Here is a 27014-nt window from a genome sequence, read left to right as displayed (position 1 = left end):
TCAGTGCCGGGCGATCTACCGGTCGGAGGGAGGTTGAAAGTTTTTCACCAAAGGTGGCCTCTCAAACCTCCGATCAGTGGGTTCTTCAAATAGTCCGACAAGGATACACCCTCAATTTGGCCTCAAAACCTCCAAATTGTCCACCGGGAGCTCAGTCTTACAGCTTCCAGCACAAGCAGGTACTTGCAGAGGAACTCTCCGCCCTTCTCAGCGCCAATGCAGTCGAGCCCATGCCATCCGGGCAAGAAGGGCTGGGATTCTATTCCAGGTACTTCCTTGTGGAAAAGAAAACAGGGGGGATGCGTCCCATCCTAGACCTAAGGGCCCTGAATATCTGATCAAGGAAAGTTCAGGATGCTTTCCCTGGGCACCCTTCTCCCATGATTCAGGAAAACGATTGGCTATGCCTCTGGACTTGAAGGACGCCTACACGCACATCCCGATACTGCCAGCTCACAGACAGTATCTGCGATTTCAGTTGGGCACACGTCACTTCCAGTACTGTTGCTACCCTTTGGGCTCGCCTCTGCGCCCAGAGTGTTCACGAAGTGCTTGGCTGTAGTAGCAGCGGCACTTCGCAGGCTGGGGGTACACGTGTTCCCATATCTCGACGATTGGCTGGTGAAGAACACATCCGAGGCAGGAGCTCTACAGTCCATGCAGATGACTATTCACCTGGAGCTACTGGGGTTTGTGATAAATTATCCAAAGTCCCATCTTCTCCCAGTACAGAGACTTGAATTCATAGGAGCTCTGCTGGATTCTCGGACGGCTCGTGCCTATCTCCCAGAGGCGAGAGCCAACAACTTGTTGTCCCTCTCGCGGGTGCGAGCGTCCCAGCAGATCCAGCTCGGCAGATGTTGAGATTGCTGGGCCACATGGCCTACACAGTTCATGTGACTCCCATGGCCCGCCTTCACATGAGATCTGCTCAATGGACCCTAGCTTCCCAGTGGTTTTCTCAAATCCCTGTATTGGTGGACGATTTGGTCCAATTTGACTCTGGGACATCCTTTCCAAATTCCTCAGCCACAAAAGGTGCTGACTACGGATGCGTCTCTCCTGGGGTGGGGAGCTCAGTCGATGGGCTTCACACCCAGGGAAGCTGGTCCCTCCAGGAACGCGATCTGCAGATCAATCTCCTGGAGTTACGAGCGGTCTGGAACGCTCTGAAGGCTTTCAGAGATCGGCTGTCCCACCAAATTATCCAAATTCAGACAGACAACCAGGTTGCCATGTATTACATCAACAAGCAGGGTGGCACCGGATCTCGCCCCCTGTCAGGAAGCCGTCAGCATGTGGCTTTGGGCTCACCGTCAGGGCATGGTGCTCCAAGCCACATACCTGGCAGGCGTAAACAACAGTCTGGCCGACAGACTGAGCAGGATTATGCAACCTCATGAATGGTCGCTCAACTCCAGAGTAGTGCGACAGATCTTCCAGGTGTGGGGCACCCCCTTGGTAGATCTATTTGCATCTCAAGCCAACCACAAGGTCCCTCAGTTCTGTTCCAGGCCAACGGCAGACTGGCACCGGATGCCTTCCTCCTGGACTGGGGGAAGGTCTGCTGTATGCTTATCCTCCCATACCTCTGGTGGGGAAGACTTTGTTGAAACTCAAGCAAGCCCGAGGCACCATGATTCTGATTGCTCCCTTTTGGCCGCGTCAGATCTGGTTCCCTCTTCTTCTGGAGTTGTCCTCCGAAGAACCGTGGAGATTGGAGTGTTTTCCGACCCTCATCACGCAGGACGAAGGGGCGCTTCTGCATCCCAACCTCCAGTCTCTGGCTCTCACAGCCTGGATGTTGAGAGCGTAGACTTTGCCTCTTTGGGTCTGTCAGAGGGTGTCTCCCGCATCTTGCTTGCTTCCAGGAAAGATTCCACTAAGAGGAGTTACTTCTTTCTATGGAGGAGGTTTGCCGTCTGGTGTGACAGCAAGGCCCTAGATCCTTGCTCTTGTCCTACACACAGACCCTGCTTGAATACCTTCTGCACTTGTCTGAGTCTGGTCTCAAGACCAACTCTGTAAGGGTTCACCTTAGTGCAATCAGTGCATACCATTACCGTGTGGAAGGTAAGCCGATCTCAGGACAGCCTTTAGTTGTTCGCTTCATGAGAGGTTTGCTTTTGTCAAAGCCCCCTGTCAAACCTCCTACAGTGTCATGGAATCTCAATGTCGTTCTCACCCAGCTGATGAAAACCTTTTGAGCCACTGAACTCCTGCCATCTGAAGTACTTGACCTGGAAGGTCATTTCTGGTGGCAGTTACTTCAGCTCGTAGAGTCAGTGAGCTTCAGGCCCTAGTAGCCCAGGCCCCTTACACCAAATTTCATCATAACAGAGTAGTCCTCCGCACTCACCCTAAGTTCTTGCCAAAGGTTGTGTCGGAGTTCCATCTGAACCAGTCAATTGTCTTGCCAACATTCTTTCCCCGTCCTCATTCCTGCCCTGCTGAACGTCAGCTGCACACATTGGACTGCAAGAGAGCATTGGCCTTCTATCTGGAGCGGACACAGCCCAACAGACAGTCCGCCCAATTGTTTGTTTCGTTTGATCCCAACAGGAAGGGAGTGGCTGGGGGAAACGCACCATATCCAATTGGCTAGCAGATTGTATTTCCTTTGCTTACGCCCAGGCTGGGCTGGCTCTTGAGGGTCATGTCACGGCTTATAATGTTAGAGCCATGGCAGCGTCGGTAGCCCACTTGAAGTCAGCCACTATTGAAGAGATTTGCAAAGCTGTGACGTGGTCATCTGTCCACATTCACATCTCATTACTGACTGCAGCAGGACACGACGCGACAGTCGGTTCGGGCAGTCAGTGCTTCAGAATCTGTTAGGGGTTTAGGATCCAACTCCACCCCCCTAGGCCCATGTTTTATTCTGTTCCAGGCTATACTCTCAGTTAGTTGGAAAAATTGTTAGGTCAATCCAGTTATGTCCTCGCCGTTGCGAGGCCCAATTGACCATGTTTGTTATTTTGAGTGAGCCTGGGGGCTAGGGATACCCCATCAGTGAGAACAAGCAGCCTGCTTGTCCTCGGAGAAAGCGAATGCTACATACCTGTAGAAGGTATTCTCCGAGGACAGCAGGCTGATTGTTCTCACAAACCCGCCTGCCTCCCCTTGGAGTTGTGTCTTCCCTTGTCTTTGTCTTGCTACATATGGGACTGACGAACACGAGCCGGTTCAGGCGGAAAGACGGCCGCACATGCGCGGTGCGCATGGGCGCGGAGGACTAGCAAAGGCCTTTGCTAGTGAAGTTTCCGATTGGAGGGGCTGCCGTGGACGTCACCCATCAGTGAGAACAATCAGCTTGCTGTCCTCGGAGAATACCTTCTACAGGTATGTAGCATTCGCTTTAGTGTTCTCAGTCTCCCTCTGCTGGTAGGAGTGCATAACCCAAGCGTCTTGAACGGTCTGGAGGATTGCTGAGGAATGTACTCATTTCTTTTTCCTTTAAAACTGGGAAAAATAAAAAATTAGACAGTAGAATTTGAACAAATTTCTAGCTTCAACTGGTAACTAATGAAGACGTATTACATATGAAGTAATTCTGTCTGTCTTAGATAAGGAAAATATCAAACCTACAGCAGTGTTTTGAATAGTTTGCAGCCTTTTCATTACTTGGCAACTCTAGTAGGGGAATTAAGGCCAGTGCCCAGGCAGACTTCTACGTTCTGTGTCCCACAAATGGCAAAAGACAGGTGAATATCCAGTCTATGTATCATTTTATTATCATATGTTACGAGTGAGGGTGTTATGCATCTCAAGAGGGGAGGAGAAGATTGCTTAATGTTCAAATGAGCAATACTTTAGGTTTTATCATGTATTATCTTTTTGTGGTTGATATGATACCAAATTGTCACCCAGTATTTAAATGACTATGACCTGCACAGAGTGGTGGATACTGCCCTGATTGCCTTGTTGAGCAGACTGGATGGACCAATGCAGATCTTCATCTGCCATCATTTACTCCTACCTTATGCATGAGTTTATCTTCTTCAGAAGACTGGACAGACCATCATCTACATAAGAACATAAGTGTTGCCATAGCGGACAAACAAAGGTCAAATCAAGCCCAGTATCCTGTTTCCAACAGTGGCCAATCCAGGTCACAAGTACCTGGCAACATCCCAGAACAGTAAAACAGATTTTATGCTGCTTATCCTAGAAAAAAAGCAGTGGACTTTTTCCCACGTTCATTTTAATAATGGCTTATGGACTTTTCTTTTAGGAAATTATCCAAACCTTTTTTTAAACCCTGCTAAGATAACTGTTACTATGTGTATGTACAGCCTTGCTGTCCTCCCATGATTTTGCTCAGATCACGACAGGGATGCACTAGGATTCCTTCCTTGTGAAGCATCACTGCTACCACCATCATCACCTTCAAAAAGGTCTGCAGAACTGTAGCCAAGCAGAACAGAAGAACCACCCTAAGACTACAAACCTCAGAAACGTCTGATGGCTTTCCCAGCTTAGAATGTGGAGATAAACCTTTCAGATCCAGAGAGACTAAAAATTATCCTTGCTTCATCACTATAATCAGACTGTAAGGTCTCCATTCAAAAACTAGAAAACAAATCAAGTTCCCTAGCAGAACCAGGGCCACCACTTCCAAGTAGAGCAACCACTCCAGGGTCATCTACATGTCTTCCTTTTCAGCAGGGATTCAACAGAGGTCTCCATAAAGATGACAAGAGGTCATGCACATTCAAGAGCATAACCACTACATGCAGAACTCACTGATCCTAGTTGGATCTAGGCCCATCTCCCAATGAAATGCAACAGATAACTGCTTATGTATTTCACTGGAGGACTGAACCCCCCCTCCTCCCCCCCACCCCCACTGCATACCTCTGGAGGTTCAAGAACTCCTAGATCCACCCTCTTGTCCACCAAGGGCCGACTCAGGCTGGAATAGTTTTGTGAAGCTGCTGACTTCCCTGAATACTTCTGGAATTCCCAGACCATCCCTGGACTGGGAAAGACCTGCTCCTCTTGGCTTATCCTCCAGAAGCCTAGGAACCTTGGACTCCCCAGAGCCATCACAATCTTCTCGGGGGTTCTGCACAGACAAAACTTGCCCAAAAAGGGCAATTCGTTCAACTGTGTCTTCAATGCCATGCCCACCAACCAATTTTGGAGCCACAGAAACCTCGAATTATCGCTGCAGTTGCTGTTTTCTTCCATTTTTTAAAAAGGTAACTGATTTTAGGAGATCAGATTCAGTTTTTGTTTAACTACATCAGCTGAAATAAGCTGCACCTATCTAGTCCCTTGCCAGATCTTTCCTACCCCTGAATTTCACACTCCCAATTCCTGGTAAATTTCTGTTTATAGTCCCTCTTAACACTTACCCTTGCTCTTTTTCACCAAGTCAGACTGACATCGCTCCAGTTCTGCCTTTGTTCTCAATAACTCTTGTTTTATTAAATTCAGGTCCTGCTGCAGGCTGTTGGCAGCGGCCACACGCAGAGACGAACGAACAGGTTGTTCCAATTTCTGCTGTTTGGTGGGGATATCAGAATCATTGTTCCGTAGGGTTTCTTCTAGTTCTTTAATCCGTTCTTCTTTTTCCTAGATACACAAAGCATATGTAAATCTGTGTCTCTTAAAAGCTCTGCTTTATGAATCAGGGTTAGCAAATTCTAAGGAAACCCAAAAGTCCCTTGCTATGTCTTCCCTTTCTCAGGCTAACAAGATTCAGTGGAACTCATACTGGCCCGTTGGATGAAATTTTTTAATTTCCCTTTTAAGCACACCCATGGCTCTCCAGGTAACTCTCTGCAAACTATATCCCAGCTAATCCTATCATTGTTTCTCTCCCTTCAGACCTTCAACTCATGCTGGTAGTTTAGTTAAAGACTCCTTTAAGTTCTCCAGACGATTTTCATACATTTCTTCCAATAGGTCCTTTTCAGTCTCCAGGTGCTCACTACAAACAAACAAATAAACAAATAAATAAATAAATAAATAAAAAAAAGGAAACATAACCCAGAAAACAAAGTCATCATCTGTAGCAGATGTTCTCCGGGGCCAGCAGGATGACTATCCACACTAATGGGTGATGTCACCGACAGAGCCCTGATGTGGAGACGTTTGCCAGCATTCTAATTTAAGAAGCTTTTAGAAGCAGCCAACTGTGCACGTGTGCCTTCCCTCCAGCCATCGCTACGTGGGACCAGTCAGTCTAATACTACAGCTAATAGAATTCAACTCCAAGGGGAGGAGGGAGGGGCAGTGAGGACATTCATCCTGCTGTCCTCAGAGAACATCTGCCAGAGGTAAGTGTTTTCTCAGAGGACCAGCAGGATGAAGAATCCACACTGATGGGACTACCTTTGCCATCAGGCTGTCAACAAAGGGGGGGGGATTTGGAGGCCTGCAACTAACAAGGAACTCATGTTTTATGTTTCAACATTTTTTATTGATGACAGTTCAAAAAGAACACTTCCAAATAATATGAAAATACAAAGATTCAAATATGAGATTGTGCTCAGCTAAGACAAAATTATACAATCCATCATCAAACTTCTCCCCACTTTTATCCCCATCCCCCTACTCTCTATTTTAATTTTCAACAATTTTTATTGATGGTTCAACATATCAAACAAACTTTAGGGTCAATATTTAATAATTTAGATAAAAACATACTTATATGTATAAAGTGTTTACTGCTGTTTCCAAAGTTCCCCCCCCCTCCCTTTCAAGGAACTCTTGTTTTAAAACCTCTTGTTTTTCTTTGCTTGGAGTTTTTTTCTTTGACAGCCTGGAAAAGAAACAAAGTGGGTCTAGGGGGGTGGGAGTTGGATTCTAGACCTCAAACAAATTCTGAAGAATTGTCTGACCAAACTGGTTGGCATACTGGGGAGTCCTGCTCTAGGCAGGAGTGAATTGTGAATGTGTGGACTGAGGACCACGCTGCAGCTCTGCAAATCTCCTCTTTGGAGGTTGACCTCAAGCGGACTATCAACGCTGCCATGGCTCAGACATTGAGAGCCATGACATGACCCTCCAAAGGCAGCCCTGCCTGGGCATAAGTGAAGGAAATGTAGTCCGCTAACCAACTGGAGAGTGTACATTTGCCAACAGCAGCAAAAGAAACAAAAAGCTGGGTGGACTGTCTATGGGCTTTAGTCTGTTACAGATAGAAGGCCAAGGCTCTCTTGCAGTCCAAAGTGTGCAGTGTGTTTGACAGGATGGGCAACTGAGTGGTTAAGATGGAACCTGACTACCTTGGGATGGAACATGGGATGGTTTTCAGTATCATCTTTACGCTGATGACTCCCAGATCTACCTCTCCACACCAGAAATCTCAGCAGGAATCAAGGCCAAAGTATCAGCCTGCCTGTTTGACACTGCTGCCTGGATGTGTCAGTGCCATCTGAAACTAAACATGACCAAAACTGAGCTTCTCATTTCCCCCTAAACCAACCTCTCCTCCTCCCCAGTCTGTATTTCAGTGGATAACACTCTCATCCTTCCTGTCTCATCAGCTCATAACCTTGGGGTCATCTTAGACTCCTCCCTCTCCTTCTCTGCACATATTCAACAGACTGCTAAAACCTGTCGTTTCTTTCTCTATAATAGCAGCAAAATTCACCCTTTCCTTTCTGAGCACACTACCAGAACCCTCATCCATTATCACCTCTCGCTTAGACTATTGCAACTTGCTTCTCACAGGTCTACCACTTAGCCATCTCTCTCCTCTTCAATCTGTTCAAAATTCTGCTGCACGACTAATATTCCGCCAGGGTCGTTATGCTCATATTAGCCCTCTCCTCAAGTCTCTTCACTGGCATCCTATCCGTTTCCGCATACAGTTCAAACTCCTCTTATTGACCTATAAGTGCATTCACTCTGCAGCTCCTCAGTACCTCTCCACTCTCATCTCTCCCTACATTCCTCCCCGGGAACTCGTTCACTGGGTAAATCTCTCTTATCTGCACCCTTCTCCTCCACTGCTAACTCCAGACTCCATTCCTTTTATCTGGCTGCACCATATGCCTGGAATAGACTTCCTGAGCTGGTTCGTCAAGCTCCATCTCTGGCTGTCTTCAAATCTAAGCTAAAAACCCACCTGTTTGATGCTGCTTTTTTTTTTTTTTTAATCATTTATTTATGCATTTTGCAAAATTGTACAAAACCAGGTTTAAACTTTGCTTTTCTCCTAAATACAACATTCTAACAAGCATACATAGTCTCATTTTCTGATTCATTACCCATATGTCTTCTGGTATTTCACTTAATATCCCCCCTCCCTCCCTTACTGAATATGTGGCATTAGGATTCCACAGAGGTTTCCCTCCAGGCTGTGTAAGATTCCCAGGTCTTTGGTACTTAGCCATACGTCCTGTCCTCATGGCTGTGAGTTTAGACATTAATTGAATGTACTCCAATTTTTCTAACACGGTTGATATGTCTGGCAATCTCGGCTTCTTCCATGCTGCTGCTAATACTAATTTGCCCGCCACAAATGTTTGTATGGCAAATTGATGTATATGCCGTGGTACCTTGGGTGGCCGAAGATGCAGCAAACAGTATTCCATTTTCTGTTGATATTGTACAGCAGTCACTGAGCTAATAAAGTCTATGATGCTTGCCCAGTATCTTTGTGCGTATATACATGACCACCAAACATGAGACATATCCCCATCTTCCCCACATTCTCGCCAACATCTTGCCAAGCTTAATCTGAACATTTTAGCCAAGCGGGTGGGTGTATAGTACCAGCTATATAATATTTTATGTCCATTTTCCACCATCTTGCTGGACACCGATACCCGGAGCAGGGACTTAAACATCTGTGCCCATTGTGGGGGGTCATATGTTGTTCCTATTGCTAGCTCCCATTTTTGTGTATAATGTTCTACTAGACTCCCTTGCCAACAGAGCTCCATAGATTCTAGTGATACTCCTCGACCACCCCCTCCCGTCATCCCCTTTTCCAGTTGTGTTTCTGTTAACTCCAGTTCCTCTCCCGCTGTTCGTTTAAGAGGTTTGCACCTATGGTAGTGAAAAGCCTGTAGCGGGGAAAGCCCATAGTCCTGACATAACTCCTGGTATGTAGAGGTCGTATCTTCATTACACATTTGTCCCAATTCACACAATCCCAATTCTTCCCAATCCTTATATTCTATCGTATCTTCCCAGGCCAAATTGGGGGGCAAATCTAAGGTAAGTGTGTGAAAGTAAGTGCGCTCTGGAAAGAACTGTTCCCTGATCTTGCTCCAAACTGCCAAAGGCCACTGTAGGAGAGAGGGGCTTCCTTTAATTAACTCCTTAAGTGTGCGTTTAGGCAACCATAGAATTGCTCTAAGTGGATACGGACTTAGCCAGTGTTGTTCTATGCCAACCCATAACTTCTCTGTGCTCTGGTACCAATTTGCCAATAGTCTAAGGTGTGCCGCGCAGGAATAATAAAATGAGGGGACTCCCATACCCCCTTTATCTCGTGGTTGATACATCGTATCGCGCCTTACCCTGGGTGGTCTTTTTCTCCAGATAAAGGAGAAGACTCTGCCTTGTAAGCCCCGAAAGAAGCTATCTGGTATCTCTATTGGTAATGCCATAAACAGATAAAGCAGTTTCGGAAGTATGACCATCTTAATAGCATTAATTCTGCCTACCCATGATATTGTCAATCCCTCCCATCTTTCTATTTCCTGAAATAGTTCTCGCACCTTCCCAGGGAAATTATATTCAAATAGGTCTTCTACCCGGCGAGGTATATTTATCCCCAGATACCTAATATATTTATTAGCCCATTTATAGGGGAATCGTTTTTTCAAAAGGTTAGGATAGAGTTTGGTATATTTATGTCGAGTGCTTCAGATTTATCAACGTTAATTTTAAAGCCCGACAACTCACCATATTTTTGTATCTCTTCTCCCACACCGGTAGGGCTACCCGAGGATCCTTTAAAGTAAGCAAAATGTAATTGGCAAAGAGGAGTATCTTAGTTTCTATGCCCCCTCCCCGAAGGCCCCTAATCTCTCCATTCCCTCGGATTCTAATAGCCAATGGTTCCATCACCAATGCGAACAGTAAGGGCGACAGTGCGCACCCCTGTCTGGTGCCTCTATGTAAGGAAAACGGGCGCGTCAGCGTCCCGTTGATGCGTACTGCTGCTGATGGGGTCTGGTAGATAAGATGTACCCACTCCATGAACTTCCCTTCTATGCCCATCTTTTCGAGCACACCAAAAAGAAAAGGCCAGCTGACTCTGTCGAAGGCCTTTTCTGCGTCTAAAGATAATATACATAATTGGGAGAGTTAATGGGCCCCTTGGATCACCTGTAGTGTTCTCCGGATATTATCGAACGTCTGACGGGTATGGACAAAGCCTGTCTGATCTTCATGTATAAGCTGTGGGAGAATTTTCTGGAGTCGTGTGGCCATGATCTTTGTAAATATTTTGTAGTCCCCCTAATAAAGAAATGGGTCGATATGAACTGCATAATTGGGGGTCTTTGCCTGGTTTATGTAGAACCGTAATTGTGGCCATATTCCATGTAGAGGGCAAGCTGTGTTTTTATCTAGTGAGTTAAACACTTGTAGTAGCAATGGGCAAGTAGCTTTACATAAATTTTATAGAATTTGGGAGTAACCCGTCTGGTCCTGGGGCCTTGTCGGGGATAATGCTCGAATTGTCTGCTCCACCTCCTCTAATGTGATGGGTATGCCCAAGGTTTGTGCGGCCTGTTCCGGTAACTTCGGGAGGTCTATACTCGCCAAGTATTCCCTTATTTCCTCTTCTCCGCCTCCCTCCTCTGCCCTGTATAAGTTTTGATAGTATATCTGAATGCCGATTCTAGGAACTCTGGTTCCGAGTGTATCCCTCCCCCGGCCTCTAAGTCCCCCTATCATATTCCTATTGGTGTGTTGTGCTAATTTGTGGGCCAAAAGCCTGCTTGGTTTGTCGCCAAATTCAAAATGCATTTGGCGTGCTCGCTGTAATTTTTCCGCTATTTCGGCTAATTCGAGCTCCTGCAGCTGAGTACGTAGTTCATATGCCTGTCCCCTTAATTGTAACGGGTTTTGGGCTGTCCCCTCTTGCAGTTGTCTTTCTACTTGTGTTAACCTCGAACATAGATCTTTATCTTTCGCGCATCTTTCCTTCCAGCATTTAGAATGCAAGGCTATCAAATGACCTCGGATCACTGCTTTAAACCCCTCCCAGACCATAATCGGGGAGACTTCCTCAGTATCTAAATTGGATATTCCCAGATATGTTGCTCTATCTGTATGTTTGCTGGGTCTGACAACAGGGCATTATCCAAGTGCCATAGCCTCCTTGGTCCAGGCGGGCCTACCCCCCGGAGCCGCAGGAGCACCGGGGAATGGTCCGACCAGGTCCGCGGCAAAATAGAATGTTCTCCTATTGCTCCTAATAAAGATGAGTCCCCCAACCACATATCAATTCGGGATGCGGATTGATGTACTGTGGAAAAATATGTGTATGCCCTCTGGTTAGGATTGTCTCTCCGCCAGTAGTCATGTAGTTGCCAGCAGGTTACAAATTCATGAAATTGCCTTCTATCACTGTTGCATAGTTTATCCTTCTTACCGTATTGTCTAATTGTGGGTTCAGTGTAAGATTAAATCCCCTCCGATCAATAGGGACCCTTCAACGTGTCTGGTGAGTATTTGGTCTAGTGTTTTGAAAAATTCCCCATGTTGTGATTTGGGCCATATATATTCACTAGTATATGTTCGCCCCACCAGAGAAAGACAATCAGCAAGTACCCCCCTTTATCCTTGATGACTTTTTAATCTCCCATGGCTTCCCCCTACAAATGCTATAAGGACGCCTTTACTTTTCGTGTTATCTATGCTCGAGGCAAAGTGCATAATAGGATATGCTTTGTGTGTGCATAGTCGCTCATATTTGGTTTTTAAGTGGGTCTTCTGTATCAACCCTATGTTCATGGCGCTGCAGTTCCGGAACAGCAGATGTCTTTTCCTGGGTATATTTAGCCCCCTGGCATTGAGCACCAAACACTTAATGTCCCCCATTCCTCTTAACATATATGAATCATTTCTTTACCTTCTCCAGCACATTGATTCATTATCATAATCAGCCTGCATCCCATGCCATGCCTAAACTGTTTCTTCCCCACCCCAGACTTCCCTCCCCCTTCCCCTCTATAAGGTTTTAGGCATCCCTTATAACTCAGAAGATGCCTAGTCTGGAGGAAGGAACACCTGTCTCAATCCAGTCCCCCCACCGCAACAACAGCTTCCAAACTTTCTCTTATTGTCCTGAGCTGGATACAGCTCACCATAATTAACCCTCTTATACACTCTTATTTACATCCTATAACGTTTACCAACAATATCGTCCTTGTTTCTTCAGGTAATCTAGTTGCAGATTGTTGGCGCTGCAGTCTTCTAGGTCCCTTTCCAACCCGTTGCCATTCGGTGGGGGTGGGTGAGATCCAAGCTTTGGTCTGGAGCTCGTATCCGGCACTGTTTTCTGTGGTCGCTGTCTCCGGGAAAAGTTCTTGTGCTTCCATCAGTATCTAATTTGATGCTGCTTTCCATCTTTATAGAACACCAGTGCAAAGGGTGCCTCCATCTATATTGGATCTTGAGATCTCTGAGATGTCGCGTAAATGCTTCAATCCCCTCTCCACTTCAGGCGTCGCCAGCCGCCAGATCTTGGTATATTTCGATATTTATATGAGTCCCATTTAAATTCCTGTGTTTGGCGTGCTAGTTTTCAGCACTTTTTCTTGTTGCTTATAGTTGGTAGAACAGGCAATAATATCTTTTGGTTTATTATTGCGCATTGCTCCTAGTGGCCCTGTGGTGCTCTTTCTATCTGAATAGACTCAAGCTCCACCGATTCGCCATTCGTTGTGTGCAAATCACGCACTATTTCTTGTACCACCTTCTCACAGTCCTGGTTGGTTGGGGTTTCAGAGGAGGCCCCCGCCCGAATCTGAGGTTGCTGCGGCTCCCCCTGTTTTCTATGTCATCTACTTTGCCAGCAGCTGTTGTTGGTCATTCTGCAGCCCCACAACCTCTGGTACCAGCGACCAGAGAGCCTCACCATGTGCTCTACCTGCGCTTCTGTCTCTTCCAGACGTGTTCCCAGCTCTCTGATCTCTCCTCTCAATCAGCTCCCATTGTCACCACTCTGCCCGTAGGGCTTTGAGATCGGAGCTGATATTCTGTAACCACTGCTGCAGGCTTAGTTGATCCATCTCAGATGGCTCTGCCGTCGCTTGTTTTCCCAGCTGCCGCCCTGGGTGGAGCGCTTCCCGCCTCCGGTAAAACTCTTCGCTTTTCTCGCGTCCGCCATCTTGTTGTGTGTGCTGCAATCCTGCTCCCTCGACCGCAAACCGGGTAGATCCACCACCGAGGGCGGGCGGTTTCATAGGCGGATTCCCGTTGTGTTCACTGTCTGGTGAGTTGTAATTTGTAGCCCTCCGGCTTCGCTTAAAAGCGGCTAATGTTCGCCGGTTTTCTGCCGCGGTGAGGACCGGAGCTAGCCTTTCAGGCGTCCATCTAGGTTGGTGACGTCACTTCCTCTTGCTGCTGCTTTTAACTCCTAACCCTTATTCACTTTGTTCAAACCCTTAGTTTATCATCTCACTTTAATATTCCCTTATCTCTTGATTTGTTCTGTCTGTTCCTAATAGATTGTAAGCTCTGTCGAGCAGGGACTGTCTCTTCATGTTCAAGTGTACAGCGCTGCGTACGGTCTAGTAGCGCTTAGAAATGATAGTAGTAGCAGTAGTGTATGCAGGACTACTCTTATGATAACATTTTGTGCAGTTGGATCAGCATGCTAGAGCCTGGAGCTCACTAACTCTGACTGCTGAAGTGGACCGCCACCAAAAACAAGACCCTCCAGGTCAGCTGACAGGATCAAGCGGCTTGAAAGGAGCTTCCAACAGGTCTGTCAGGACTAAGGTGACATCCCATGACCCTGCTTGAGCCTTGATAGTGGGGGGGGGGGGGGGTTAGAAAATAGCAAGACCTCATGAAGCAAACTAAAGGCTAAGCAAAGATGGGCTTACCCAATATAAGGATGACGAATACACTCAATTGTAACTGAAGGGGTGAACCTTTACAGAGTTAGTCAAGACCAGATTCAGAACACAAAACAGTTTTTTTGTAGGACAGAAATGGATCTATGGCCTTGCCCTCACAGCAGAGAGCAAACCTCCACTTGAAGCAGTAAGACCTGCTAGTGGAATTTCACTATGGAAGCAACAAAACCTGGAAGACACCTTCTGGTAGGCCAAAAGAATCAAATTCTAAACTCTCAGCATCTGAGCTGTGAGGGTTATGAACAGAAGGCTGGAATGTAGAAAAAGATCCCCTCATGCCGTGATGAGGGTCAGAAAGCAATCCAGTCTCCACGGATTCTGGTACTAGTTCCAGGAGTTGGGGAAACTATATTTGCATTGGCGAGTAAGGGGAGATGAGGATCATGTTTCTCCGATCTTGCTTGAGTTCAGGAGAAAGTTTTCATTGTGAGAGGTATTGGAGGATCTGTGTATAGAAGGCCCTTCCCTCAATTAATGAGAAGGCATAACCAAGACTAGTCTGCTGAGTGATTCCAGTCTGGAATAGTACAGCGGGATTTTATGATTTAGGCAAATGGCAAAGATGTCTAAAGAGGGCTGCCCCACTCTCAGATCTTGTAGGCTACGCCTATGTTAAGCAACCACGCCTATTTAGGCGACCACTCGTGAGGCTGCATGACTCAACTCAGTCTGGTCTGCCAAATAAGTGGCACAAAGCATCATACCGTTGGAGATGGCCCATCGCACATTCCGAAAGCTTCCTGACACAGGAGGTATGTTCCTGTGCTTCCCTGCTTGTTAACATAGTACATTGCAACCTGTCTATTTGAATGAGGACAATTTGGTGACAAAGTCAATCTCCTGAAAGCCTTTAGAACATTCCATATGCCCCTTAGCTCGAGGAGGTTGAGCTGATGATGTCTCTCCTGAATTGACTACTGGCCCTGGCTGTGAAGTCCATCTGTATGAGCTCCCTATCCCAGATTGGGTGCAACCATAGTCAATGTCTTGTAGAGGTATGCAATTTTGAATGGCAGTCCCCTGAACAAATTATTATGAATGAGCCACCAAGACAGAGATATTTTGAGGGGAGGAGTGGCAGTGATGACATCCACTAGGTTCCCCGTGACCACTGGGAAGCTAGAGTCCATTGGGCCATCCTCAAATGGAGGCATGCCATGGATGCGACATAAGCATCAATATATTGGCTAAGCCTATACCTGCAGGCTCAAGAAACCAGAATTTCTATGTGCTGCTCCAGAAAAAAGGCTTTGGCCTGAACTGTCTAGAAGGCCTTCTATGAATTCAAATTGCTGAACAGGGTTGAGGGCAGGACTTGGGATAGATTGATATAGAACCCTAGTAGATCTAGCACCTGAATAGCCTTGCACATGGATTTGTGTGCGCCCTCCTTTGATGTCTTCTTGACCAGCCATTGTTCAGGTAGGGAAACACATGCATCTCAAATCTGTGAAGCAACTCTGTGACTACTGCAAAATATTTTGTGAAGGCCATGGAAGTTGACAAGGCGAAATGGCAAGATGCAGCACTGGAAGTGGCATTTCTCTACTTGAAGTCTCAGATACTTCCTGTGACTGGAATGTATGCATACTTCCTGTGACTGGAATGTATGCATATATGGATGTAGGCATCATTTAAATCCAGAGCTCATAGCCAATCATGTTCCTGAATTATAGGAATCAGGTTGACCCAGAAACCATCTTGAACTTTTGCTGTGCAAAGAATATGTTCAAGGTCCTTAGGGTCTAGAAGGGATGGCATTTCCCCCCCTCCCCCAGTTTTGTGACCAGGGTGGTACTTGGAATAAAATCCCTTCCATTTTTCCCTCCTGGTGGAACAGGTTTGACCGCTTTGGCCTGTAAAAGGGGGAGAGTTCCTGTGCAAGCAATTCCTGGTGCTCAGAGCTTAGTTTTGACATTCTCAGAAGGCAATTTGGGCTCGGACCTATATGAGTGAGACCAAATCAAGACAAAACTGCTAAGGAAATGTAAGCTGAGGGCAGATTGGGAAGACCTCTCTGCTCTGTGAAAAACAAAAGACTGACTGGTTTTATGCAGCAAAGGCAGGTGGAAAGATGTGCGGTTGCTCGCTTCTAAAAGCTTGTGGAATTGGAACGCTGGGGAGCATTTCCACTTCGGGGCTCCGTTGGTGGCATCACTCATCAATGTGAATTCTTCAGCCTGATTGTCCTCAGAAAAAGAGTTTCTCTCCATATTCTCCAGTATCTACTTGCCCATTACCTGAAATCCTTCTCTCTCTTCTGAAGTGTTTCCATCATCTCAGCACATACTTCTTCCCGGATACGCAGTTCCATTGCAACCTTGTCCTGACGCTCTTTCAACAAGCGCTCTTTCATAGCTTCAATAGCCTCCAACAAATCCTGGTGGTGAAGGAAAGGAGAAGAATCAACATACTCTTAAATCTAGGTTCATCATTTTTAATTTCCAACAATTTTTATTGATAATCTACATCAATATAACATACATTGAATCTCAGGAACAAGCTACATAAGAGCAAGAAACCACTGGCACAGAAATAACAATTTTCTCCCCTCCCATCCATCTCTTCTCCCCCCCTCCCACCCCTAGGAGAAATAACCACTGCCTTAAACCATAACAAGAATAATAATATAAGCCATACAAAACTGGCCACTGACTCAAAAAGGCAATAACATTAAAATCCTATTAACCTTGATCCAATCCAACTGAGCATTCCTCCTCCATTCCCTTCTCCCCCTTATCCCTACAGAACTCCCCCCACCCATGCACCAAGAGGTCTGGACTCTTATGACCCCCCCAGAGAATTGTACGGAAAGCAACTTACCCTACTCTAATCCCACTCCCCTCCCCCCCCCCCCCCCCCCCCCCCCCCCCCCCCACAGTCTCGCTGACAGCTCAACAGATTCAAAATAAGACTTCTTCCTCTTGGTGACAAAGAGGCCAAGTAGGGATTCCAAATTTTCAAAAAACGAGATTTACCTTTAAAAGAGTTCATCATTTTTAAAAATTAAACTATTTGTGAACACAAGGTGTATGAATACAAATCCTATAGCTCAGAAGGCACCTACACAAATCTAATGCCAGCTGGCACAGAAAAGCAAAATAACCCACAAGCACTCATAGCCCACCTTCAGTTTCCCTTTAGAGGCCATTTTTATTATTTATATTTATTGATTTTATGACAAAAAAATAAAAACTCAAATCAAATGATAACGTTCACATGATGTACTGTAACTCTTCAGTACCTTGCAAGTTTATAAGCTATAGCTGCTCAAAACACCCCCCCCCCCAACTAAATAACAAATTCCAGGGGTAACAAAGCAAGCAAGAGAAAAATATATGCAGGGAAGCAAGAGGAGTGTTAAAGTTCTTAAAGAACAGTGGATATTCAATCAGTACATCCCAGTGAGGTCTGTCTTCATGAGTGGAATGGTTACCATACTTTTAGAAAAAGCTCCCATATGATTTTGGTGTAAGGCCATCAGTTTTGAGATCAAGTGTACACATTGGAGTTTATCATTTTAGCTAAACTCAGTACCATGGGTTGTTTCCAGGCTGCAGCCAGGACCAATTGATTGGCCATTACAGTATAAGCAATTAGTCTACGAGTTTTAACTCTCAACCCTTGAGGCTCAACATTTTATGTTCCAGTGACGCCCCAGTGATGTTGGTGATCAGTGAAAGAATTGTGGTCCAGAAAAACTGTGCTTGGGGGCAGGACCAAATATAACAGAGTTCTCTGTTCCCTACAGTTGTGCCAACATAGATCTGTCCCAGTCCTATGCATAAGCGCCAAGCGCACTGGGGTTAAATACCACCAATTGAGAATGGATGTAAGATCCTCAATCAGCTTGCTTGCTATTTAGACCTTTAAAAGATGATGAGTTCAGGTTTTTAATGTTGCTCCCGAGATAATATGAAGAAATTAGATCCTACCTAATTGTCTTTCCTTTAATCTCAAGAAAACAATCCTGAACCTGTGGGTTTGTGCCCTCCTACTAGCAGGTGGTGAGTGCTCTGTCCTAAACGGCACTGTGTAGCACATCCAATTCAGCATTTTGATAACGCTGTGGAATGCAACATCAGCTTTCTCAAGATTCCATATTTTCTCCTTCCTCCTTTTTAATGTCATAAAGAACTAAGAGACTGAAACTTCTAATAACAACTTAAAGACAGCTTTGTAAATCTCAGAGAAAAACAAACAGCTGAAACCTGAGAAATTTAAAAAGTTTACAGAAGGGTGGGTAGCTGGACTGATCTGTTCAGACTAAAGGAAAGAAAAATGACAAGTAAAAACTAATTTCTACTTCCTTAGCATCCTCAACAGACCAGTCCAGAGCTTGCAGGATATATCAAAGTAGTCCTTAAAGTTGGGAGGGGATCAGACACCCTTGCTAAAAGAACTGAAGCTCCCCAAAAGTCTCTTTTCTGGCTGACATATCCAATCTATAACGCTTTTGAGAAGGTATGAAGCAACAACCATGCTGCCAATCTACAAACTTTCATGGGGATGACAGCTTGCAATTCTGCCAAAGAAGCAACAACTTGCCTTGAAGAATGAGCTTTCAGAACGGAAGGTGACTGTTTGCCTGCCAAATTGTGTCTTTCAATCATCGAGCAATGGTAGCCTTAGAAGCAGGTTCATCTTTCCTGGGACTAGCAAAGAGGGTGAATAATATATCAGACCTTCAAAATTCATTAGTAACCTCTAGATCACCCATTATGGCCCGACAGACATCCAGCAATCTCAAGGAATTAGTCCCTCTTGTCAAAATGAAGGAAGAATCAAAGGCTGATTTAAGTGGAATAGACAGACCAAAACTTTGGAAGAAAGGACACAACAGTAGAGTTTACAGTTTATTACAAATTTGATATACCGCCCATCATTTATATCTGAGCATTTACAATAAAAACAAAAAGAAAACCAAAAAAGTTACATAATGCAAAAATAAAGTAATTAAGCTATCAAAAACAATATAAAGTAAAATAAAAATAAAATTGGAGTTTGCCATTGCATCAGTCCAGCAGCAGCCCATTAAATGTAATGAAAGGCAGGAGGTCACGTGGTGCTATGCAGGAGGGAAGTCGCGCTTGAACTGAGCTCCTGCGTTCTCCCCTCATTTATGTTATTTATCTGACCTCCCCGGGATCCCAACACACACGGGTGTAACTGGATTGGAGTGCTGGTCGGAGCGTGGAGGGCTGTCCAGTGGTACCGAACGGGAATCGAGAGATGGCGGCAAAAATCCATAAGGACAAAAGCAAGGTAGCGGAGCCCAAGATGAACGTCTGCTCAGTGTGGACAGCCGAGATAACAGCGGAGGTAACAGCGGCGGTAGAGGCGGCCTTGGATAAAAAATTACAAGCGATTTTTGATCGGGCAGATTCGGCCCATGAACGCCTTGATGGATTTCATTTGGACCTAGACCATATCCAGCAAAGGGTCAGCGACATCGAGGACTGTTTGGTCACTACTGCCCAACCTACCGAGGCCTTACAGAAAAAGATAATAGACCTGGAAAACAAGATAACGATCTGGAGAACCGATCTAGACGCAATAACCTGCACTTCATCGGTCTCTCAGAACAGGTCAAAGAATCGGAGCTGGGCAGCTTTCTTGAATCCTGGATCCCAACCGCACTGAGACTGAATAACCAGCCAGGTCCCTTGCGGATCGAACGCGCGCACCGACTGGGGCCGAAGAGCCAAGGCCAGAATCGACCAAGGGTGGTGATTATGAAGCTTCTTAACTATAGGCACAAGCAAGCTATCCTACAAGCCCTGCACACCGGAGGCGAACTTAAACATGATGGCCAGTGAGTTCTCTGTTTCCAAGATTACTCCGCGCGGGTGGCGGCGGCAAGGAAAGAATTTGCACCGGTGTGTGCAGCACTCCATGAAAAAAAGATTAGATTCGCTCTGATCTATCCGGCGAAACTAAGAGTGCAGCATGGAGGTACAGAGAAGTTCTTTGCAGATGTGCCAACAGCCAAAGATTTTATCCGAAGCCTAGCACCGGACACAGCAGATTGAACATTATTAAGTAGACAGAGTATAAGTCAGTGATGTTTGATGTACTACGTTTGTTTAAGTGCCTGTAACAGATGTGTTAGATATTAGGCCACTTACATCTGGGGCTCAGGATAAGAGATGTTAACTTTTAGGAATTGTTCTTTTCAATTGGTTCGGACAGAATGTTGCTTTTAAACTGTACTAATATGGAGGGTGGGTGGACCGTTGTGCAAGTACCTTAGAGGGCCTTGTCTTTGATACTGATGTGTGGGTTCCCGAAAGGAGGTTAAAGGATCATTCAAGGGGGTTTTGGGCACCTTTACGTGACGAATTCTTGGGGGAACTCCGGGGTGAGGGATTGGGTTTGGTTGTGGGAAGGGAGGTTGGGGGGGAGGATTTGGGAGGGGGGGGAGATGGAAGGTAGGGAGGAGGGGAGGGGGGCTGGGCTTTGGGGTGGGGGGGATGGTCTACCGGAGTGCATTAGGTTAGAAATGAGAAGCTGGAACGGGAGAACTTGGGATGAGGAGGAGAAAGGAGGGGGGAGGTGGAGGCTAGGAGACCTTTCCCCTGATATCATCTGTATCTGCTTTATTGGAATACTGTTAACAGACTATGGTTAAAGTGGTTTCTTGGAATGTTGGGGGTGTGACCTCTCCGGTAAAGCGCAGTAAGATTTTACAGACCTTAAATAGGCAAAAAGCCCACATAGCCATGCTGCAAGAAACACACTTGTCTGCTCAGGAACATAAAAAGCTATGTAGGTGGTGGGTGGGGGACTATGTGGATAGCCCCTCCCCTAATAGGAAGGCGGGAGTTATTATTTTGTTCCGTAAAGGGCTTCCATTAGTTAAGAAAAAGGTGATTGTGGACCCGAAGGGTAGATTTGTTATGGTAGAAGTTCAGGTGCACAATCAGACTGTATTATTGGTAAATGTATATGCGCCGAATCAATACGATAAGCGGTTTTGCCAAGATATAGTGAGGCGGGTGCACTCTTTTGACCAAATGCCCATTATTATGTGTGGTGATTTTAATTCAGTAGTGGACCCTTTGGTGGACAGTACAGGTACCTCTAGGGTAGGGCCAGTAGACTTGTCGAAGGGGATCCCGCGGCTTTGCTCTTTGTTGGACTTGGTGGATGCATGGCGTTTGTTCCACCCGGGGGAGAGGGATTACACTCACCTTTCAAGGGCGCATGGCACACTATCGCGTATTGACTACATTTTGGTTTCCTCCAGTAAAGTCACTTCACTACTCCAGGCGGAAATAGGATCGACCCAGGTGTCGAATCATGCTTTGGTGTGGGTGTCCCTGTCCTCTGGGTGGGACGGCGGTCGGAGATCCAGATGGCGCTTCCCCAGAGAGCTTTACTATGACGGGCAATTTGCTCCCTATATACAGGCCCAATGGAAGGAATATACAGAATTTAATGAAGCCACTTACCAGTGTGACCCGGTACTATTCTGGGAGGCAGCTAAAGCTGTGCTGAGAGGCGCCATTATATCATATCATGCGCATAAGAAAAGGTCCAGAGAGGCAGAGATTCTCCGATTGGAGAGAAAACAGTAAGACAGGCTAGACAGCGGATTGGGTCTATGCCTTCCAGCTCACACAAAGCTCAACTGCTGGAAGCTCAGTCCTCCCTGAATCAGTTAATACATGCCAAGGTAAAAAAATTGAATCAATACTTTTGTTTCCAATTATATAAATATGCTAATAAACAGGGGAAGATGTTAGGCCGTTTAGTAAAACAGGTGGGGGTGCTCACGTTTTGTACCTCAAATACGTGATGCGATGGGAGGGCTTCACCATACTTCAGAGGGGGTGAATGAAGTTTTTAGGCATTTCTACGAAAAACTGTACTCGGCCCCAGAGGTCCAGGGTCTGCAGGCTGAATGGTATTTGGATGGCCAGCAGCTCCCCAAAATTACAGCTCAACAGCAAAAAAAGTCTTAATGCGGACATCTCAGAGGATGAGGTGAGCTGGGGTATACGAGACAGCCCATTGCATAAAACACCGGGAGGGGATGGACTCTCCGCTGAATTTTACAAACTTCTTAATCAGGATATAGTGCCTTGTTTAACGATGGTGTTTAATCGATATGTACAGACAGGAATTCTGCCCGAGACATTGCGGAAGGCACAGATAGTGGTGCTGTTAAAAGCAGGCCGAGACCCCCTGCATGCTGGATCATACAGACCTATTTCCCTTTTGCCGTTTGAGACCAAGTTATTTGCCAAAATCCTAGCAAATAGACTGGCAAGAGTTCTCCCAAGCATAGTGGAAGAATCGCAGGTGGGATTTGTTCGGGGTAGATCAGTTGCACGAAACATGAGACAAATCTTGGGGGCCTTGGAGACTCTACATCGACACTCTACCCCAGCTTTAATAATAAGCTTTGATGCCGAAAAGGCCTTTGACCATGTCAACTGGGATTTTATGTTCGCCATCTTGAGGGTATATGGGGTGGTGGGGTTTTTTCATGCAGCGATAAAAGCCCTATATCAAGGAGTTACTGCTGAAGTATTGGTTAACGGTCAGGCGTCAGAACCATTTGGGATAGCCCGGGGAACTAGACAAGGCTGCCCTCTCTCACCCCTCCTATTTGTAATGGTGTTAGACCCCCTGATTAGGGATATTAAGGGGATGGAGGAGGTGAGAGGAGTGCAGATAGGGGAAGAATCCTTTAAGATCTCTGCTTTTGCAGACGACTTATTAGTTGTGATAGAAAACCCACTGGTATCCTTACCATCTCTGATGGACCTTTTTGCTGAGTTTGGAGATTTCTCTGGTTTCTGTCTTAATCTAGACAAATCAGAGGTAATGTCTCTATATGTGAGTGAACACCAGTGGGAGAGATTACACTGCCCCTTTAAAAGAGCAGACTTGGCGTTTAAATATCTGAGTATCTCACTTTCTAAGGATCCTAGGCAACTTGGAGAGACCAACATAGCGCAACTGCTGGCATGCACAAGGGAGACACTGGGGAGATGGAACGGACTGCTCTGTTTAACATAGTGCTGTTCCTCAAATGGCTCTATTGCATGCAGACGATTCCGCTATACCTTAAACAACGGGACTTAAGAGCGCTTCAAAGCATGCTTTCTAAATTCTTCTGGGCTAGAAAGAGACATCAGATTAAGTTTGAATTCCTTATGGGAAAAGGCAGGGAGGAGGGATTTGGAGTTCCTGATATTAAATTTTATAACATGGCTTGCTTATTACGACATCTAGGGGACTGGTATCAGCAGACAGAGACGTACTCTCCCTTAGCTATGGAAAAAGAGCTGTGTAGTCCCCTACATGTCTTTTACATATTGCACGCAGTGCGGAAGGAGCTGCCCACACACATACGGCTTTAATGTCGTGATAGAGCCTTTAAGGACGCTGTGGAAAGATTTGGCGAAGCTCTGGTCCTTCGACTGCAGGTGTAGTAGTTTACTCCCTCTGCAAGGAAATGAGGCATTTCGTCCGGGTACGGATAATTCAGTGCTGAGGGCATGGGGGGGAAATGGGGATATTGTTCCTGCACCATTTGTTGGGGCCTGATGGCGTGGTCAGGTCCATGGAAGACCTTGGATTAAATTCATTAGATTGGGGTACCTGTTTTGCGTATGAACAGGTGCGACACTATGTGGCATCTCTTCCACGTAGTGCGCTGGGTGTTGATCTGACCACCAAATTGGATGTCCTTTTGGAGGTGCCGTCGGGCGACCCTATTTCCATATCCCTGTTATATAAGAGATTGATAATGGCACGATAGCAGAGAGATTTGGGCCAGGTGGCAACCAGATGGGCAGGGGATATGCAGGCGCCGGTTTCTTCTCAGGAGCTACTGCAAGGGCTGAGAAGAGTTTTGAAATGGACACGAAGTGTAGAGCTTCGGGAGTGTCAAGCCAGAGTGATCTACCGAGCCTACACCTCGCAATCGCGTTTGTGTCAAATGGGATATTTAGAGTCGGCTGTTTGTAAGCGGTGTGGGGCGTCTCAAAATGATTTTTTTCATGCCTTTTGGAAGTGTGCGGCTATCAAGGCATTCTGGGTCAGGATAACTAGGTTTGTAAGTAGTCTCGGGGGGCAGCGGGTTCGCCTGTCACCAAAATGTATTTTACTGGGCTGTCTCTCTCCGATAGAGGGGGGCACGGCTCATCAGAGTGCACTCGCCCATAAAGCCTACCTGGTGGGTATGAAATGTATCTTGGTGAACTGGACCTTGGAACAAGGTCCCTCTTATTGGCAATGGCGTAACCGTTTCCATGCCTTACTCTTAATGGAACTCCAGGACTCTTTGCTTAACTTCAAAACACAAAACAATTTTTACTTAACCTGTAAGGGATATCTTAAAGTGGTGTCTCCTAAAGCCAGAAGTTATATTCTTAACAAACTTACTGCTCTGTCTGGTTCTCCTCCAACGGCTCTCATCAATTAGATGAGCTTGATGCTCCCTGTCATAAAGGACAGGTGGTCACTCGGGTAGACGGGTATGGGTGGGTAGCTGATTAGCAGGCTCACTTTTCTTGATTTAATTGGGAGGGAGGGGGGATGGAAGGGGTTTTGGTTGGTACTGGACCCTATAATAAGATGTTTCATTTAATGGTACTGCTCCTAAGTTGTCAATTTTCAAAATCGGGAGACTATTAAGGTACCGGTTCATGCTAAGCCATTATCGGCATGGGGGTTATCCCAAGAAGAGAGGGCGGGAGGGGGGGGGGTAGCTTGGGGTTTAACGAAGGAAAAGGAATTGTCTGATGATTGTCTGATAATGGTCTGTTGTACTTGAAATGTTCTTTGCTGCACCTTGCTGAATGTATATTCTCCGTTCTGATACTGTAAACAGTTTTAAACAGAAATACACAAAGCTGAAAAGTGCAAGGGGGGAGAGCTATAAGAAACCAGGCTCTCTCTCCTTTCTTTGAATGTTGATGGTTACAGGAATGGATTGAAATGTTGAGATTACTTGTTCAAACAGGCCCAGAACTAGTTATCAGATTGCAATAACCTTTGAAGGGGTAAGGGGGGTAGTGGGGGAGGGGAGGGAATGTTAAAAAATATTTGATAACGCACTAACCTGTATTCAGTTTGTCTTGTTTCATATGGTTTATATGGCGATTGTTGACTGTTAATTCTGTCGTATCATCAATAAAAATTGTTGAAAGTTAAATGTAATAAAAGGCAGACTGAAAAAAAGAATGCCTTAAGGCCCTTCCTGAACCTAATCAGATAAGATTCAAAATATAATTGATACTCCAACCTCTGTAAAATGAAGAAAGGGATCCTTACAAGAAAGAGCTTGATCTCCGATACTTTTCTGGCCAAAGCCACAGTCAAGAGAAACACTCCCCCCCCGATATTCAACAGCATTTAACCAGCCAGGATCAGCACCTGGCTGGTTAAGGGAAAATTAGGTTCTTACCTTGGTAATTTTCTTTCCTTTAGTCATAGCAGATGAAGCCATTACGTATGGGTTATGTCCATCAACCAGCAGGGGAGATAGAGAGCACTCAAACTTTCACAGTGCCCTCTTGGCCAGCTAGCTCCACTGCCTCTTCAGTATTTGAAGCTTCCAAAGCAGTATGGCAAACCACAATGGGAATCACAAGAGCTTTCCTCACAGCGAACGATGGCCCATCACAAGGGCATGAACTCATAAAGGAGGGAATGCACATCCTCCTGGAGGGAATAAACTCATCCTCCTTATTGTATAAGTGGAGGGGAACACACGCACCTCCTGGAGGGAATCACACATCCTCCCAACACACTGGAGGGAATGAACTCATCCTCCTATTTATAGAACTGGAGGGGAACACACGCGCCTCCTGGAGAGAATCAACACATCCTCCAAAAAAAACATGCTGGAGGGAATGAACACATCCTCCTAAATTTAAACTGAACATGAATCCTGAAGATTGTTTTCCAACTTTCTCCCAAGGAAGGAACTTCAGGAAATTAGAACAGAACCTGAAAAACAGATTCACAGCATACAGACAATCATACAGGGAGGGCTCATGGCTTCATCTGCTATGACTAAAGGAAAGAAAATTACCAAGGTAAGAACCTAATTTTCCCTTCCTTGTCATCAAGCAGATGAAGCCATTACGTATGGGATGTAACAAAGCAATCCCTAGATAGGGTGGAAACAAGCCACACCACGCGCTAGCACTTGTGCACCAAAACGCGCATCCCTCCTGGCAGCCACATCCAGCCTGTAATGTCGGGCAAAGGAGAGCTTAGAAGCCCATGTTGCTGCACTGCATATCTCTTGAAGAGAGAGTGCTCCAGTTTCAGCCCAAGAAGAAGAAATTGCTCTAGTAGAATGTGCCTTAAAGGCTACAGGCGGAACCCTGCCGGCCAGCAGATAAGCTGAAAAGATAGTTTCTTTGAGCCAGCGGGCAATAGTGGCTTTAGACGCTGGAGACCGTCTGCGAGAACCGGATAGCAAAACAAACAGATGATCAGAAGTCCTGAAAGAGTTAGCAACTCGCAGATACTGCAGCAGAGTCCTGCGCACATCCAAAAGGTGCAGCTGCCCAAAAGATTCTGGAAACTCTTCCTCTGAAAAAGAGGGCAAGAAAATAGGCTGGTTTAAGTGAAAGGCTGAAACCACCTTAGGCATAAAGGAAGGCACGGTCCGAACCGTGACTCCGGACTCTGAAAATTGCAGAAATGGGTCTCTACAGGACAGCGCCTGGAGCTCTGACACCCGTTTCGCCGAGGTAATGGCCACCAGAAAAACAGCCTTCAGTGTCAAGTCTTTCTCCGATGCTCGCCGAAGCGGCTCAAAAGGAGATGCCTGCAGGGTTTTCAAAACTAGCCCCAGGTTCCAAGCTGGACAGGGTGCTCGCACTGGAGGTCGGAGCCGAAGCACCCCTCTAAGAAACCGTGCCACATCTGGGTGAGCAGCCAAAGACACGCCTTCCACCTTACCACAAAGGGAGG

At 46.0% G+C, this 27014-nt stretch overlaps 1 protein-coding gene across 1 annotated transcript in view; it reads right to left on the bottom strand.

Moving 5' to 3' along the window:
* KIF20A (kinesin family member 20A) overlaps window positions 1-27014 on the bottom strand; it is a 213670-nt gene that overhangs the window by 59200 nt on the left and 127456 nt on the right. Inside the window, 4 exon segments of the mRNA XM_030211810.1 lie at window positions 5361-5580; window positions 5838-5856; window positions 5858-5938; window positions 16307-16446. Coding sequence (XP_030067670.1) covers window positions 5361-5580; window positions 5838-5856; window positions 5858-5938; window positions 16307-16446 — 460 coding nt within the window.

Source organism: Microcaecilia unicolor, chromosome 8, assembly GCF_901765095.1.
Source record: "Microcaecilia unicolor chromosome 8, aMicUni1.1, whole genome shotgun sequence".
Lineage (NCBI taxonomy): Eukaryota > Metazoa > Chordata > Amphibia > Gymnophiona > Siphonopidae > Microcaecilia > Microcaecilia unicolor.
This window is presented reverse-complemented; position numbering and strand designations above follow the sequence as displayed.